The 16,221-nt window shown below is 44.8% G+C and overlaps 2 protein-coding genes across 4 annotated transcripts in view; one reads left to right on the top strand and one right to left on the bottom strand.

The window, feature by feature from the left end:
• Nucleotides 1–16,221, bottom strand: part of Hectd4 (HECT domain E3 ubiquitin protein ligase 4) — a 227,454-nt gene that overhangs the window by 29,774 nt on the left and 181,459 nt on the right. For all 3 annotated transcript variants that reach the window (XM_045132394.1, XM_045132393.1, XM_045132392.1), the window contains exons 55-60: nucleotides 13,669–13,829; nucleotides 10,095–10,276; nucleotides 9,260–9,465; nucleotides 8,841–8,971; nucleotides 8,251–8,456; nucleotides 5,665–5,844 (exon numbers count right to left, since the gene is read on the bottom strand). In XM_045132394.1, coding sequence (XP_044988329.1) covers nucleotides 5,665–5,844; nucleotides 8,251–8,456; nucleotides 8,841–8,971; nucleotides 9,260–9,465; nucleotides 10,095–10,276; nucleotides 13,669–13,829 — 1,066 coding nt within the window. The remainder of the gene's footprint in view (nucleotides 1–5,664; nucleotides 5,845–8,250; nucleotides 8,457–8,840; nucleotides 8,972–9,259; nucleotides 9,466–10,094; nucleotides 10,277–13,668; nucleotides 13,830–16,221) is intronic.
• On the top strand, nucleotides 11,648–11,953 carry LOC105944945 (peptidyl-prolyl cis-trans isomerase A-like). Its single transcript, XM_045132395.1, has one exon. The coding sequence runs from the start codon at nucleotides 11,648–11,650 to the stop codon at nucleotides 11,951–11,953; it is 306 nt and encodes a 101-aa protein (XP_044988330.1).

Consider the following 16,221-nt stretch of genomic DNA (forward strand, 5'->3'; position numbering starts at 1 on the left):
GGGCCTGAGGTTGGTTTTTTTGGAGCCTCTACCTGGTGCATTACCTTCCAACAATGGGCAGAGCTGCTAACTCAGGCAGGAGGCTGTTCGAGAACTCCCACTGGAAAGGATCTCATGGGTTTCCATGGAGCCTGCCTTCCAAAAGCCAAGGTCAAGAATCCCTTGACCCCAAGACCAGGGCTCATGCCACCTCCTTCATTGACTTTTCTTATTTGTTTATTTATTTTTAAAATATTTTATTCTTATTTATTATTTGACACAGAGAGAGGGTGGGAGAGAAAGAGAGGGGATGGGGTTGGGGGAGAATGTGCACACCAGAACTTTCAGCCACTGCAAATGAACTTCAGAGGCATGTGGCCCCTGTGTATCTGGCTTACGTGGGTCCTGGAGAATCAAACTGGGATCCTTTGGCTTTGCAGGCAAGTGCCTTAACTGCTAAGCCATCTCTCCAGCTTTTCACTGACTTTCCTTTATTGTTGGATATTTATATAAGATAGCCTCAGAGAGAATTCCTCAACAAACTGGTACACATGAACTGGGACTTGCAGTGACATCTTGTTCCCATAGACAGTGGTTTCCTGAAAACACACTCCAGAGCATCTTTTCTCTTTTTCTTTTCTTTTTCCTGAGGTAGGTTTCATTCTAGCCCAGGCTGACCTGGAATTCACCCAGAGCCCCCAGCGGGCACTAAACTCATGGCAATTTTCCTACCTCAGCCTCCCAAGTGCTGGGACTAAAGGCATGTACCACAATACTGGGTCTCTCTCTCTCTCTCTTTTTTTTTTGTGTGTGTGTTTTTTGAGGTAGGGTCTCACTTTAGCCCAGGCTGATCTGGAATTCACTATGTAGTCTCAAACTCATGGCAATCCACCTATCTCTGCCTCCTGAGTGCTGGGATTAAAGGTGTGAGCCACCAAACCATCTTAAATGTCATAAAGAATTTCACTTAGTTGACATTTAAAAATTAAAAATTATCAAAACCTAGTTTTCTTTTTTTAAAAAAAAGAAGAAGAAAAGAAAAAAGCTGGTTTTCTAGCTTTTCTTGAAATAAAAATAACAATTATGGCAGGACTTCATTTGACTGGGGCTCAGTCACTGCCGATGGGACATATACTCCTCTTTCCTCCTTTGTTAATTTACCTCATTTAGGTTAGGTGACCTGTGAAGGCATCTCAGTTTGTAGCCTATTTTTCTCTCCAACAGTTTCTTTTTATATTTTATTTGCAAGAGCAAGCAGACACATATACACACAGAGAGAATGGAAAGAGAGACAGACAGACAGAGTGAGTGTGGGTGCACCAAAGTCTCTTGCCAATGGAAACAAACTCCAGATACATGTACCACTTTGTGCATGTGGCTTTATGTGTGGGTACTGAGGAATCAAATCTGGGCCATTTGGCTTTGCAGGCAAGCACCTGTAACAGCTAAGCTATCTCCCCCGCCCCAACAATTTCTGTTAAAAGTCTGGGTCTCACTCTGTACCCCAGACTGCTTTTAAATTCATGGTGACTCTCAGCCTCTTGAGTGCTGGAGTTATAAGTGTGAGCCATCACACCCAGCCTCCAATTGTTTTATTCCTCTATACCCACCACCGTTAGCAAGTCACAACATTTGCACACATCTATCCATTCCTCTACCCATCCAAAAACCCATCTTAGCTTTGATTAATTTGAAATAAGTTGGAGATATCAGTAGAAATCATCCCCAGATAGCTACATAGATTTTTCTTTTTTTTGAGGTAAGGTTTCACTGGAGCCCAGGCTGACCTGGAATTGGCCTCAAACTCACGGCAATCCTCCTACCTCTGCCTCCTGAGTGCTGGGATCAAAGACATGTACCACCATGCCTGGCCTACATAGAATGTTTTTAAAAAGTTTTATTTCCAGAGGAGTGCTCAGCACTGAAATATCTCTATCACACCTTCCAAGGCTCAGGGTCCATTGCAGAAGAGGTGGCAGAAAGAATGTAAGAGCCAAAGGAAGGGTAGGACTCCTTACAATGTGCTCCTCCAGTCACAAAATGGCCTGGATATCTATGACCTCACAGTACCTGACACTACCTACACAAGACCATTATAATAGGAGGAAAAGATGATGACATCAAAATAAAGGAGATACTAATTGAGAGGGTGAGGGGATATGATGGAGAGTGACACTTCAAAGGGGAAAGTGGGGGGAGAGAGGGGAATTACCATGGGTTATTGTGTATAATTATGGAAGCTGTCAAAAAAAAATTTTAAGTTTTATTTCTTTGTTTGTGTGTATAGACATATCAAGGTCTCTTTTTGCTGCAAACAAATGTCTGTCTGCCTTTACATGGATGACTAGGGAATTGAGCATGGGCTGGCAGGCTTTGTAAGCAAGCACCTTTAACCACTGAGCTGTCTTCCCAATTCCTACATATAATGTTTTAAATTTGGCTGGGCACGGTGGTGTAACGCCTTTTATGCCAACACTTGGGAGGCAGAGGTAGGAGGATTGCATTGAGTTTGAGGCCAGCCTGAGACTACATAGTGAATTCCAGGCCAGTCTGGGCTAAAGAGAAACCCTACCTCGAAAAACAAAACAAAAAAAGGCTTTAAATTTGCAGATAGAAAAATATTTATCTCCTAACTTTGTTAATTTGTGGTTTTTGTACTCCTTTCCAGTCTTTCTACAGTCATCATGTTTGATTTTGTGGCACTGTTCACTTTCATGCCACCCTTCCCAGTCACAGCTTTCACATAGCATTGGGGGAGGGGAGGGATGGGACAGGACAGAACCTAAAAACAAAGTCATAGTGGTGCACACCTTCAATCCTGGCTACAGAAAAACCCTACCTCAAAACACCAAAAAGAAAAAAAAAAAAAGTATGATAGCATTAATCTTTTCATCTTTGGCTGCCACTACTCAGTATAGTGGAAATAACCTGCCTGCAAACTAAAGACTTGAGTCTGGGCTACATATTGTCTATTAATTTAATTTTGTTTTTAATTTTAATTTTTAAAAGATTTTCCTCTTTTAAAATTTTTATGTATTTCTTTATTTAAGAGAGAGAAAGGCAGAGAGAGAGAGAGAGAAAGAGAGGGAGAGAAGGAGGGAGAGAGAGGATGGGTGCACCAGGGCCTCTAATCCCTGCAAATGAACTCCAGATGCATGTGCCCCCTGTGCATCTGGCTTATGTGGACCCTGGGGAATCAAATCGGGGTCCTTTAGCTTTGTAGGTAAATGCCTTAACCTGTAAGTCATCTCTCCAGCCCTTTATTTTTTAAAATATCTTATCTTTATTTATTTGACAGAGAGAGAGGGAGAAAGAGAGAGAGAGAGAGAATAGGTGTGCCAGGGCCTCCAGCCACTGCAAATGAACTCCAGACACATGTGCCACCTTGTGCATCTGGCTCACATGGGTCCTGGGGAATCGAACCTGGGTCCTTTGGCTTTGCAGGCAAATGCCTTAACTGCTAAGCATCCTTCCAGCCCTATTTTATTTTATTTTTGAGAGGGGGGGGCGGGGGGGGCAGGGGGGGCGGTGGCGGGGGGGGGGGGGAGGAGGAAGGAAAAGGCATGCCTGGGCCTTTTCCGCCACTGTGAACAAACTCCAGACACGTGCGCCCCCTTGTGCACATATGCAACATTGCATGCTTGTGTCACTTTGCATCTGGTTATAGGACCTGGAGATTTGAGCATGAATTCTCAAGCTTTGCAGGCAAGCACCTTAACTGCTAAGCCATCTCTCCAGCTCACTGTCTATATATACATACATACATTCATACACACACACACACACACACACACACACACACACACACACACAGTTTTTTTGTGGTAGGGTCTCACTCTAGCCCAGGCTGACTTGGAACCCACTCTGTAGTCCCAGGCTGGCTTCAGAATCACAGCAATTCTCCTAATTGCCTCCCTAGTAGTTAATGCTGTGCACCACCATTCCTGGCTACTAACTCACCTGGCTACTAACATCTAACTTTTTTTTTCTTTTTATTTGAGGTAGGGTCTTACTCTAGCCCAGGCTGACCTGGAATTCACTATGTAATTTCAGGGTGGCCTTGAACTCAGTAATCCTCCTACCTCTGCCTCTTGAGTGCTGGGATTAAAGTTATGCACCACCATGCCTAGTCTACTAACATCTGATTTTTTAAATTTTATTTTATTTCTGTGCAAGGAAGGAGAGAGAGAGGAGGGAGACAGACAGAGAGAGAATGGGCATGCCAGGGCCTCCAGCCACTGTACACAAACTCCAGATGCATGTGTCCCCTTGTGCATCTGGTTTATGTGGGTCCTGGAGAATAGAACCAGGATCCTTTGGCTTTGCAGGCAGACATCTTAGCCATTAAGCCATCTCTCCAGCCCTAACATCTGATTTTTTAAAAATATTTTTTATATAGTGGCACGTCTGTCATGGTAGAAGCCAACTGCCCTCCAATTGGACTGGAGGCCCACTCCATGGGGGGAAACACATCCCAGATACTGAAAACTTAAAACAGGGGTAGTCATGAGCCCTAGGGGTATAACATCTGCTGATGTCTGGAAAAATGTATATACTATGCTTATCAAACTGCCCACTAAGCACTTCTCTTAATGTTCATACCCATATATTAATTCTATTGTCACTTTTGGTAGAGAACCTTCTCTTTTCAGATGGCAATGACCTTGGCGTGACTCAGAAGGCACCATGGTGCTGGAAAGAAGTGGCTGGAGTACTGAGTAACATCTTGATTGCACCTTCCAAGGCTCAGAGTCTAATGCGGAAGAGGTGGCGGAAAGAATGTAAGAGCCAAAGGAAGAGTAGGACTCCTTACAACATGCTCCTCCAGACACAAAATGGCCTGGATATCCATGACCTCATAGTGCCTGACACTACCTACACAAGACCATCATAAGAGGAGGAAAAGACCATGACATCAAAATAAAAGAGACTGATTGAGATGGGGAGGGGATATGATGGAGAATGGAATTTCAAAGGGGAAGGGGGGGGGAAGGGAGGGTATTACCATGGGATACTTTTTTATAATCATGGAAAATGTTAATAAAAATCGAGAAAAAATAAAATAAAATGAAAAAAAAAACAAACAAAATGTTTTTTATTTGTTTGCATGTACAGAGAAATAGAGAGGAGGAAGAGAGAGAGGGAGAGAGAGAAAAGAAGAGAGAAAGAATGGGTGCACCAGGGCCTCCAGCTGCTGCAAACAAACTCCAGATGTATGTTCCACTGTGCATTCGACTTTATGTGGGTACTGGGGAATCAAAACCCAGTCATCAGGCTCTGTAGGAAAGCACCTTAGTTGCTGAGGTATCTCTCCAGCCTCCCCAACGTCTTTTTTTTTTTTTTTAAGAAACTACATTTTAAATTTTCATTTTTTTGAGAGTGACAGACAGCAAGAGAAAGAGGCAGAGAGACAGAGAGAGCAGGGAAGAGAGAGAGAATGGGCACGCCAGGGCCTCCAGCCACTGTACACAAACTCTAGATGCGTGTGCCTCCTTGTGCAACTGGCTTACATGGGTCCTGGGGAATCTAGCCTCAAACTGGGGTCCTTAGGCTTTACAGGCAGGCACTTAACCACTAAACCATCCCTCCAGCCGCCTAACATCTATTTTTAAGCCCAATTCCAATGAGTGCCCTGACAAGAGGCTATGACTGCCTGGGCCATGTGCTCCAAGGGGCAGGTCTCACCTAGCAGCTCCACTACATGCAGAAGGACCGATGTGGGGACGGAGTCAGGCTCATCCTCTGACTTCCCTTCACTGTCCTCTGATTTCCAGGACAGCAGCTGCTCTGCAAAGGCCATAGCCAGTGGGAACTCCAAGGGCAGAGAATGTAGCACCAGCACAGCTCCGGGAGGTGGAGACACTCCTAGAAGGATCCAAAAAGAATCCATGTAAAGACCGGAAGCACTTGAGCCAAATACAACTGAGCAAAGCATCTGCCAAGTGTCTGTGGGGTGTCAGGACTCAAAGCCCAATGTCCGTTCCATGCAGAAGGAAGTATATGTCTGTACATTTCAGGCAGAATCACCTGCTGGTGTGGGGAGATGGAGGCCAGCACCAGCAGGTGGGCCCCTAAGACTCAGGGCCCTTCTAGAACCTTGGAAGAGATCAAAGGAGAGGGTTTCTCTACTTTTTTTTTTTTTAACGTGTTAGGGATAGAATCCAGGGGTGTATTACAGACATGTACCTCTAGGCCTTTCTTTTCTTTTCTTTTTTCTCCTCGCCTCTCCTTGATTTCCCCGCCCCCCCCCCCCAAGGTAGGGTCTCACGCTAGCTCAGGCTGACCTGGTATTCATTATGTAGTCTCAGGGTAGCTTCAAACTCATGGCGATCCTCCTACCTTTGCCTCCCAAGTGCTGGGATTAAAGGCATGTGCCACCATGGCAGGCTTCTTTTTGTTTTCTTGACATAGGGTTTCACTCTAGTCCAGGCTGACCTGGAATTTACTACGTAGTCTCAGAGTGGACTTGAACTCACAGTGATCCTCCTACCTCTGATTCCTGAGTGCTGGGATGAAAGGTGTGCACCATCACCCCCAAGCATGGCTTGATTCTTTTATTACTTTTTGTTATCATGGCCTAAATCTGATCAAAGGTGACTTCTGTGAGAAGGAAAGAGTCCTGTGACCTGACACCCTTCTATTCTGTACTGCACCCCACCTCCATTGTGAGCACTGGTCAGTCTTAAGGGATACTGGATAGCACAGTGCCTTGCCTACACTTTACTGTGATGTCTACATGCTGAGAGCTGTGGATGGCAGTTAAAAAGGAGACCCTCTATTTTTAATTTGTTATACTTGGAGTGGAATCCACACCCTTGCACACACTAAACATATGTTCTGCCACTGAGCTACACCCTCAGCCAGATCCTGTTTTTATTTTTTTATTTAAAAAAATATTTTATTTATTTGAGAGAGACAGAGGGAGAGGGAGAGAGAATGCACATACTAGGGCCTCTAGCCACTGCAAATGAACTCTAGATATAGGCATGCACCACCTTGTGCATCTGGCATATGTAGGTACTGGGGAATCAATCTGGGTTATTAGACTTCACAGGCAAGCACCTTTACAGCTAAGCCATGTCTCTAGCCTCAGATGCTGTTTTTTTTTTTTTTTTTTTCAAAGTAGGGTTTCACTCTAGCCCAGGCTGACCTGGAATTCACTATGCAGTTTTGGGGGGCCTTGAATTCATAGCAATCCTCCTACCTCTGCCTCCCAGGTGCTGGGATTAAAGGTGTGCACCACTACTCCTGGCTTCCATACACTGTTTTTAATATAAAGCTTAAAAAATAGCTGGTGAGGGCTGGAGAGATTTCTCAGTGGTTAATGCACTTGTCTGCAAAACCTAATGACCCAGGTTCAATTCCCCAGTACGCACATAAAGCCATGTGAACAAACTGCCACATGCACCTGGAGTTAGTTTGCAGAGGCTGGAAGCCCTGGTGTACCCATTATCTCTGTCTGTCTGTCTTCTCCCCATCTCTCTCTGCTTACAAATCAATAAAAATAAAAATATTATGAAAACCCCCAAAAAAGTATTAAAGAAAAAAAGATTAAAACTGTTGAGCTAGATGTGGTGAGGTATGCCTTTAGTCTCAACAAGGTCTCCCTCTAGCCCAGGCTGACCTGGAGCTCACTTTGCAGACCTAGTCTAGTCTCAAACTCAGTGTTCCTCCTACTTCGGCCTCCCAAGTATGGGGATTAAAGGTGTGAACTATTGTATATCCAGCATCCTTCTGTCTAAAACTTCAATTATAGCTAATAGTTGTATCTAGGAAACACACGTTGGTCTTATCTAGTCTGCTGAGGAAAAGCAGTGGAGACATGGGCCTAAGATTTCTTTTTTTCTTGCTGACCTCAGTTCTTGAAGAGGATAGGCAGCAACAACTTCAATCCCAAACCCTGGAGGCTTCACCAAGAATGCCAGGGAGGCAAGAGCAATGGGGCTCCCACCTACATCCTAGAGAATACAGTTATAACAAGAACTCCAGGAGCAGTAACTGGTATTCCTATAGCCTGCAATGGCTGCAGGATGAGACTGTCTTTATAGATGGCTCCCTGCCTGCTTGTGATGAAGGGAACTCTTCTGCACCTGGGCAACCTTTGCTAGGCTTTTAAACCTACTGCTTCTCATACACACTGCCCAAGAAATCCTCTCCTTTACTCAAAGCAACTGAGACACAGTGAGGGCCAAGATCCTTGGCTCTTCCAAAAGAAGGCCAGTAAGGCATGACTATTCACTGCTAGCATCACTGCCAGCTGAGAAGACTTACCTAGTTTGATGTGGACTCTGTCAGTGGAGAGAACTGCAGAAGGGTACTGGTCAGCGGTGGGTGGAGGGGCTAGACCAGTGTTGGCGGGGGATGCGTCCCGTGGGTAGCAGGCAGCTTCGATGAGGTTCAGCTGGCCGGTTCGCTTCACTTTATGCCCAAGGCCATACACAAGCACTCGTGCCCAAGGTGCCTTGTACAGGGAGGAGCTGAGAGGGATTGGGGGTTAAGACAGACTCTAACCACACACCCCGAGAACTGTGCAAAAGTCATCTTTGTCACCTTTTAGAATATTGTTTATTTTATTTATTTATTTTTTGGTTTTTTGTGGTAGGGTCTTACTCTGGCCTAGGCTGACCCAGAATCCACTCTGTAGTCTCAGGCTGGCCTTGAACTCATGGCAATCCTCCTACCTTTGCCTCCCAAGTGCTGAGATTACAGGCGTGTACCACCACGCAAATTACCTTTAAAGATAGTATGTGTTCAAGAATAAAGACAAGCTGAGGGAGGCATGTTCCTCTCGCAGTGCCTTAGAACAAATCCATTTAGCTTTTCTCTCCCCACCACCATCCTGTGAAGAAAGGGAAACTTACTCTTTGCGGAATCCAGACTGACTTTCCTTGCAAGACACAACAACAAAAGCCGCTCCAGGGAAATTGACATCCATATTGACTTTGGACTCTGAGATTGGGAACTCTTCAGAGGGGAACTGCTCTGGTGCTGTCTGCAAGGAGACATTTAACAAGGAAAGCTGCGGGCTGCACACCCTGTCTTCTCATCTCATGAGGCAAGCCACATCAGCCACAGCACGCATTGTAACACACTCCAAAGGACAGAAGGTCCTTGGGGAGAGAGCCACTGATGAAACAGCTGGGGAGTTTCTAGGAAAAGGCTGTCACAGGGGATGCTGATGTTCAGGGAAAGTGCAGAAACTTCAGCAAGCACAAGAAACGTCTAATTAAAGACAATGATGGGAATCACAGCTGGGGGCAGCGTTTAAGCAAGCTGCTACCTGCAAGAAGGAGCAGATCTGCTTCGTCAGCTCCAGAAGGCTCTCCTCGCCTTGGTGAAGGGTGCGTGTGATGGCCACGTCAAGCCACTCTCGCACCATCTGGGAGTTGCCTTGATAGAAGAGGTCTGTGGCAGAGCAGTTCTGGGAGTGGATGCAGTGCTGCAGAGACTGCGCCAGGAGGATGGAGCTGGAGCTGATGGTCCCGTCTGTGACGGGAAAGGAAAGCTATACTCACTGGAATGCAAGCAGCTACTGTAGGGAGAAGCCTGAGTAAAATGCCATCAACAAATGGCCACCGGAAAAGATGGGGGGAATGGGGAATGGTGGTGCTCTTAAGAGTGGGCAACTGGTCTTCATGACAAAGTTTCTCCTACAGGAATGTGGCTAGAGGAAGACAGAGAGGCCCCTTGGTCCTGGGAGAACGGAGGACACACTTCTCACTTAGCATTGGCCACAGGGGCACAGACAGGCCCTGCCCCCAGGGGCTCGGGGCTTAGCAGGCTCATAAGCTGAAGCCCCAGTGGAGCAGCAGGCCTGCCGTGGAAAGTCTGATAAAGGCACATCTTTCTGACCTTCCCGGGGCCAAGCAGGATGTCTGGGATGGCAGTGTAGTGACGACGCTCACTGCTCCTGGATGCAGTTAGTTTGGGATGCCTGATGTATACTCAGTAGTGTGAAGTGACTGAAGGGAGCAATGTGCTCCAGTTTTCTGAGATCAGAAAGCACAGCCTAGACAATGACAGCTTTTTGGTGTGGTAGCTGTCAGCTCTCTCTGTAAAGAATGAGCAGTAGGCACACACCCGCATGGGGCAACAGAAGTAGAGACAAGCCTTACCTGGGAGGGGAGGAGCAAGGAGCTGGTTGGACAGGAGCTGCAGGTGCTCCAAGGTAATGTCACGGATGGCAGGAATGTGGAAGAGGCGGGTGAACAGGTGAGGCAGCTTAGGAGCAAAGATGTTGAGCAGGGCCATGCGACAGTACAGCCTGGCTAGTGCTGCCTCGCAACGCAGCAGTTCTCTGTGAGGGAAAAGACAGGAGAGAGGTGCTGAATGCTGATGCTCCAGCCCCACATCTGAGCAGCGTCCAACAGGGGAAGGACCACACCTCAGGCTTTCCTTTTGGTCCATGTTCTGTGCCTCAAGTAAGTCATTTGCGCTTAAAATAAAAACCACATTAATCATCTTTGTGCTTTTTTTTCTTTCCTTTTTTTTTAAACCCTGAGGTAGGGTCTCACTATAGACCAGGCTGATCTGGAATTTACTCTGTAGTCCCAGATTGGCCTTTAACTCATGGTGATTCTCCTACCTCTGCTTCCCAGGTGCTGGGGGCTTTATTCTTTTTTTTTATTTATCGAGGTAGGGTCTCACTCTAGCTCAGACTGACCTGGATTTCAGGGTGGCCTTGAACTCATGGTGATCCTCCTACCTCTGCCTTCCGAGTGCTGGGATTAAAGGCATGCACCACCACACCTGGATTCTTCTTCTTTTTTTTTAAAATATAGTTTTATTTATTTATTTGAAAGCAGAGAGATAGAAGAGAGACAGAGAAAATGGGCACGCCAGGGCCTCCAGCAACTTCAAACAGACTCCAGATGCATGCACCACTTTGTACATCTGCCTTTACATGGGTTTTGGGGAATCAAATTCTGGTCATTAGGCTCTGTAGGCAAGCACCTTAACTGCTGAGCCATCTCTCCATCCACTTTGTGTGTTTTATTTTTCTTCCCAACTCAAAAAAATCTGCATGACTAGAGTGAGATGACCTTGAAGATCCTGGCAGCAGAAAGGGGTCCAACGTGTGGAGAACAGAAAGGCCAGTGTGGTCTGAGGAGGGGAAGATACCTCAGAAGCTCATGGGGGTTATAAGCCAGGCTAAGAGAATGAAATCCACTCCACTGGAAGCGGGAAGCCATGCGAATGAGATATCATTTGCTCCTGACAGACCATCAGCAGGTGGCTTCAGAGAGGTTAGAGTGGATGCTTGCCTAGTGTGGTGGTGCTAGGAATGGAAGGTGGGGACAAATGGGATGTAGTTGGCTGATGGTCAGAGCTAAGGAAAGAAAGTGGGTTGTGGCTGCCTGATGGTCACAGCTAAGGAAAGAAGATGGGGTAGGGTTGGCTGGTGGGTCACAGCTAAGGAAAGAAGGTGGGATATGGTCGGCTGATGGTCACAGCTAAGGAAAAATGGCTCACATTGCCCCTTCCAGATATGATTAGACCAGATGATAAGTTTTGGAAGAAATACAGATTCAGCTTCATAGGCCATATTTTAGGTGCCTATTACATTATTTATGAGCAATGGCTAACACAATTATGTCCTCAGCTGTATGACAACTGCTTTGGATACCTTTTATCTCAGTTCTGAGAACCTCACAGAATACCAGGATTCATGTGCCAGGGAGGTGACTTCACACACCCTAAGTGCACTGGTGGCAAGTCCATGTATGGAGAGAAATTTGAGGATGAGAACTTCATCCTGAAGAATACAGGTCCTGGGATGTTGTCTATGGCAAATCCTGGTCCAAACAGAAATGGTTCCCAGTTTTTCATATGCACTGCCAAGACTGAGTGGTTGGATGGCAAGCACGTGGTCTTTGGGAAGGTGAAAGAAGGCATGAACATTGTCAAAGAAATGGAACACTCTGGGTCCAGGAATGGCAAGAAGGTCACGACTGATGACTGTGGACAACTCTAACATGTTTGACTTCTTTCATCCTAACCACCAGACCATTCCTTCTGAAGCTCAGGAGAAAGCACCCTTCACACCAGCTGCTCTCACTATCCTGTAATCGTTGTGCTCACTGTTCTTTCGGTTCTTTGGGTTCCGTATTTTCCTTATTCTCCTCCAATTCTAGAGGAGACTAGACTTGGAGACTTTATGATTATGAATAAAACTGAATATCAATTGTTAGAAATATATGTATATATATATATATATATATTTTTTTTTTTTAAGAAATTTTTTTTTAAAACACTGGGGCTGGAGAGATAGTTCAGTGGTTCAATGTGCTTGCTTGCATGGTCTGATGGCAATGGCCCAGGTTCAATTTCCCCAGTGTCCACGTAAAACTAGATGCACAAAGTTGCTCAGGCATCTAGAGTTTGTTTGCCATGGCAAGAGGCTTTAGTGTGCCCATTCCCTCTCTCTCTCATTCCTTATAAATAAATAAATATGTAAAACATTTAAAAAATTATCTTTTAGTTGTTATCTTTAATATTTTTATTTATTTGAGAAAAAGAGATAGATAGATAATGGGCACACCAGGGCCTCCTACCATTGCAACCCAACTCCAGACACATGTAGTACCACTTTGTGTGCCTGGCTTCACATGGGTACGAGGGAATCTAACCTAGGCTTAATAAGTGTTTTTAACCATTAAGCCATCTCTCCAGCCTCCCTTTTTTTGGTGTGTGTGTGTGTGTGTATGTGTGTGTGTTGAGGTGGGATCTTGTAATGCAACCAGGCTGGCTTCAAACTCAGGGGCTCAAGTGATCCTCCCACCTCAGCCTCCCAAATGCTGGGTTCATAGGTATGCACTACCACACTGGCTCTCCAAATGAGGAAACATGATGATTAGTGGATGGATAACATATACCAGTTTGAGGAAACTTTTATTAAAGAGCTCTATTATCTCTGAATCGTCGTAAGAATGTTCATGATACAAAGGAACAAGTCATAGGGAAATTTTAATAGAATGTGGCAAGGAACTTTACCTGATCTTTAGTTTTAATCTGCAAAAGGCAGATACATGCCTATAGCCCTTCATTCCTTCCAAAACTCTGCACAGTGCCAGGAACACATCCAGCACTAAGGGACACCTGGCTAGCTTAAGAGAGAAACAGACCAGTCGTTCCCACTCACCCAAATGTTGTCTTGATTGGCTATCTTGTCTTTCTTCCCAAACTTGTTTACCTTTTTAATATTTTTTTATTTAAGAGAGAGAGAGAAAGAGAAAAACAGAGACAGACACAGAGAGAGAGAGAGAGAACAGGTGTGCCAGGGCCTCTAGCTGCTGTAATCAAGCTCCAGGTGCATGTGCCATCTTGTGTATCTGGCTTACGTGGGTACTAGGGTCCTGGGTCCTTTGGCTTTGCAGGCAAATGCCTTAACTGCTAAGCCATTTATCCAGCCTTAACTTGCTTACCTTTATGTAACTTTTCAACACTTGAAATCACTAACTGGCCCCAGGCCCAAGTCCACAACAAGGGCCACAAGGCTTATTCTAGGGTCTTCTAGTCCCCTGTCTTTTCTTTCCAACTCATGCAATTGTGCTGGTGTTTTTCCTATCCCCTCTCCCTCTGATTCTTAGCTCTGAAGGAAAAGCTTTCTTATCAAGCATAAACAGTACATATGGAAACCCACAGTATGTAGGTATCTATGATCCACAAGAAAGACGGGCTGAATTTTACCTGTGAATTTGAAGGTTGGTATTATCCAGTGTGACCAGCCCATTAGTGGCAGTCCTTCGGTAGCCTGCAGGGGGCCTTTCCAACATATCGATGGGGTACCAGTATCGCACCAGCACTCCTTCACTCCGGAGGTACGTTTCTACCTGCACCAGTTCATTCACCTGTGATGGAAAAGAAAGCATCTACTTATTTGTCTGAGGATCAACTATGCTTTCCAAATTTATGTAAATATATGTCTATATTAAGTCCTGGCTTTTAGAAATTATGCTTATAAATTTCTTTCTAAAAATATTTATTTGGGCTGGAGGGATGGCTTAGTGGTTAAGGATTTGCCTGCAAAGCTGAAGGTTAGACCCAGGTTCAATTCCCCAGAACCCACATTAGCGAGATACACCAGGGAGAGCACACATCTGGAGTTCTTGTGCAGTGGCTAGAGGCCCTGGCATGCCATTCTTTCTCTCTCTCCCTCCTTCTCTGTCAAATAAATAAAAATAAAAATATATAAATATTTATTTATTTATTTGAGAGAGACAAAGATTGGGTGCACCAGGACCTCTAGCCACTGCAAATAAACCTCAGACGCATAAGCCACCATGTTATGTGGGTTCTGGGGAGTTGAACCTGGGTCATTAGACTTTGCAGGTAAGTGCCTTAACTGCTAAGTCATCATTCCAGCCCATATGCTTATAATTTCTATGTATTTGCTACTTCATGGACAAAATTAATAAACCAAAAGAAAACTCACAGTGTATGTGCACACACTTTTGTTTGTGGGGAGAATCATGCTGAGAATTAAACCCAGGACCTCCAAAATGCTAGGTATGGGCTGTACTAGTGAGTGCTACTCCAAACTCTAGTATTCCTTTTCTATTTTTCTTAATTTGTTTTTGTTGAGAAAGGGTGGATTTGAACTCTTGGTCCTCCTGACTCAGCCTCTTTCATGAGTACTAGGATCATTGGTATATACCACCTTAAGTGGCATTATATTCAAAATGTTTATTTTGTTCTTTGCTTACAGTGAGTTCCAGGCCAGTCTGGGCTAGAGTGAGATGCTAACTTGAAAAAAATCAAAAAAATTAAAATGAGTTTAGGCCTGGAGAATTAGCTCAGTGGCTAAAGGTCACTTAAACTGCTGAGCCATCTCCCCAGTCCTATAAACAAACAAACATACATACATACGTGTTTTCAAGGTAGGGCCTTACAATAATAGCCCAAGCTGACCTGGAACTCATTCTGTAGCTCCAGGCTGGCCTCAAACTCATAATGATCCTCCTTTCTCTGCCTCCTGAGTACTGGGACTAAAGGCATTTGCCATCACACCCAGCCTATATATATGTATTTGAGACATTATCTTGGGTTGGCTTTGAACTTACTATGTAGCCCCTACATTACTAATTTTTTAAAGCAGGAAATCTGTCTGATAGCTTTATTTTATTGCTAGGAAAATAAAAAGTAGCTCATATTACTGGGGACATAGCTATATTGGTAGTTTTTTGTTTGTTTGTTTGTTTGTTTTTTGAGGTAGGGTCTCACTCTAGCTAAGGCTGACCTGGAATTTACCATGTCTCAGGGTGGCCTCAAACTCATGGAAATCCTCCTATCTCTGCCTTCCCAGTGCTGGGATTAAAGGCGTGAGCCACCATACCCGGCTTTTTGTTGTTGTTTTGCTTATGTTGGTAGTTTTTGACTATCATGCCTGGGGCCCTGGGTTCAATCTCTGGCACTGAAGAGACTGGGTGTGATGATGCACACTTTTATTCCCAACACCAGGAGGCTGAGCAAAGAGGACTGTCATGAATTTGAAGCCAACCTGCTTTACATGCCAAGACCCTGTCTAAACAGAAGGTGGTAGGGTATGGTATTTGCCTAGCATGCATAAAGCCTTGAGTCAAACCCCAGCACTGCATAAAAATGGGTGCGGTGGCACAATGCAGTAATCCCAGCATTCAATAGTTAGAGGCAGGAAGATCAAAAGTTCAAGGCCATTCTGGGCTAAATAAGACCCTGTCTCAAAAAAGGGAGGCAATTTCAAAAGATTAATGGTACTTAATATTATTTAAAAGCTGGACAGATGTCAAAGCTTGTATTTATACAATGATGAACAGCTCCTCATCAGAGTCTTAGGCTTCATCAGATTTTCTTGCAGTCATGGCTCTCAGCAGCAGTCTGTTTTTTTTTTTTTTAATGGTTCAATCTTTTGAAATTTCTTTTTCTGATTTTTATTTATTTATTAGAGACACACACAGAGAGAGTGAGAGAGAATGGGCACATCAGGGCTTCCAACCACTAAAAACGAACTCCAGATGCATGTGCCACCATGTGCATCTGGCTTACGTGGGACCTGGAGAATCGAACCTGGGTCTGTAGACCTCGCAAGCAAGAGTCTTAACCACTGAGCCATCTCTCCAGCCCAACAGTCTATTTTTAAAAGCAAGCTTCAGGGCTGGAGAGATGGCTCAGTGGTTAAGGTGCTTGCCTATAAAACTTAAGTTCAATTCCCCAGGACCCACATAAACCAAATGCACAGAGCAGCACATGTGTCTGGTTTGTCTA

The sequence above is a fragment of the Jaculus jaculus genome, chromosome 13 (genome assembly GCF_020740685.1).
Source record: "Jaculus jaculus isolate mJacJac1 chromosome 13, mJacJac1.mat.Y.cur, whole genome shotgun sequence".
NCBI classification, from domain to species: Eukaryota; Metazoa; Chordata; class Mammalia; order Rodentia; family Dipodidae; genus Jaculus; species Jaculus jaculus.

What these genes read in the sequence shown, in the direction of transcription:
- LOC105944945 (XM_045132395.1), top strand. Translation starts at nt 11,648, where the DNA reads ATGTGCCAGGGAGGTGACTTCACACACCCTAAGTGCACTGGTGGCAAG.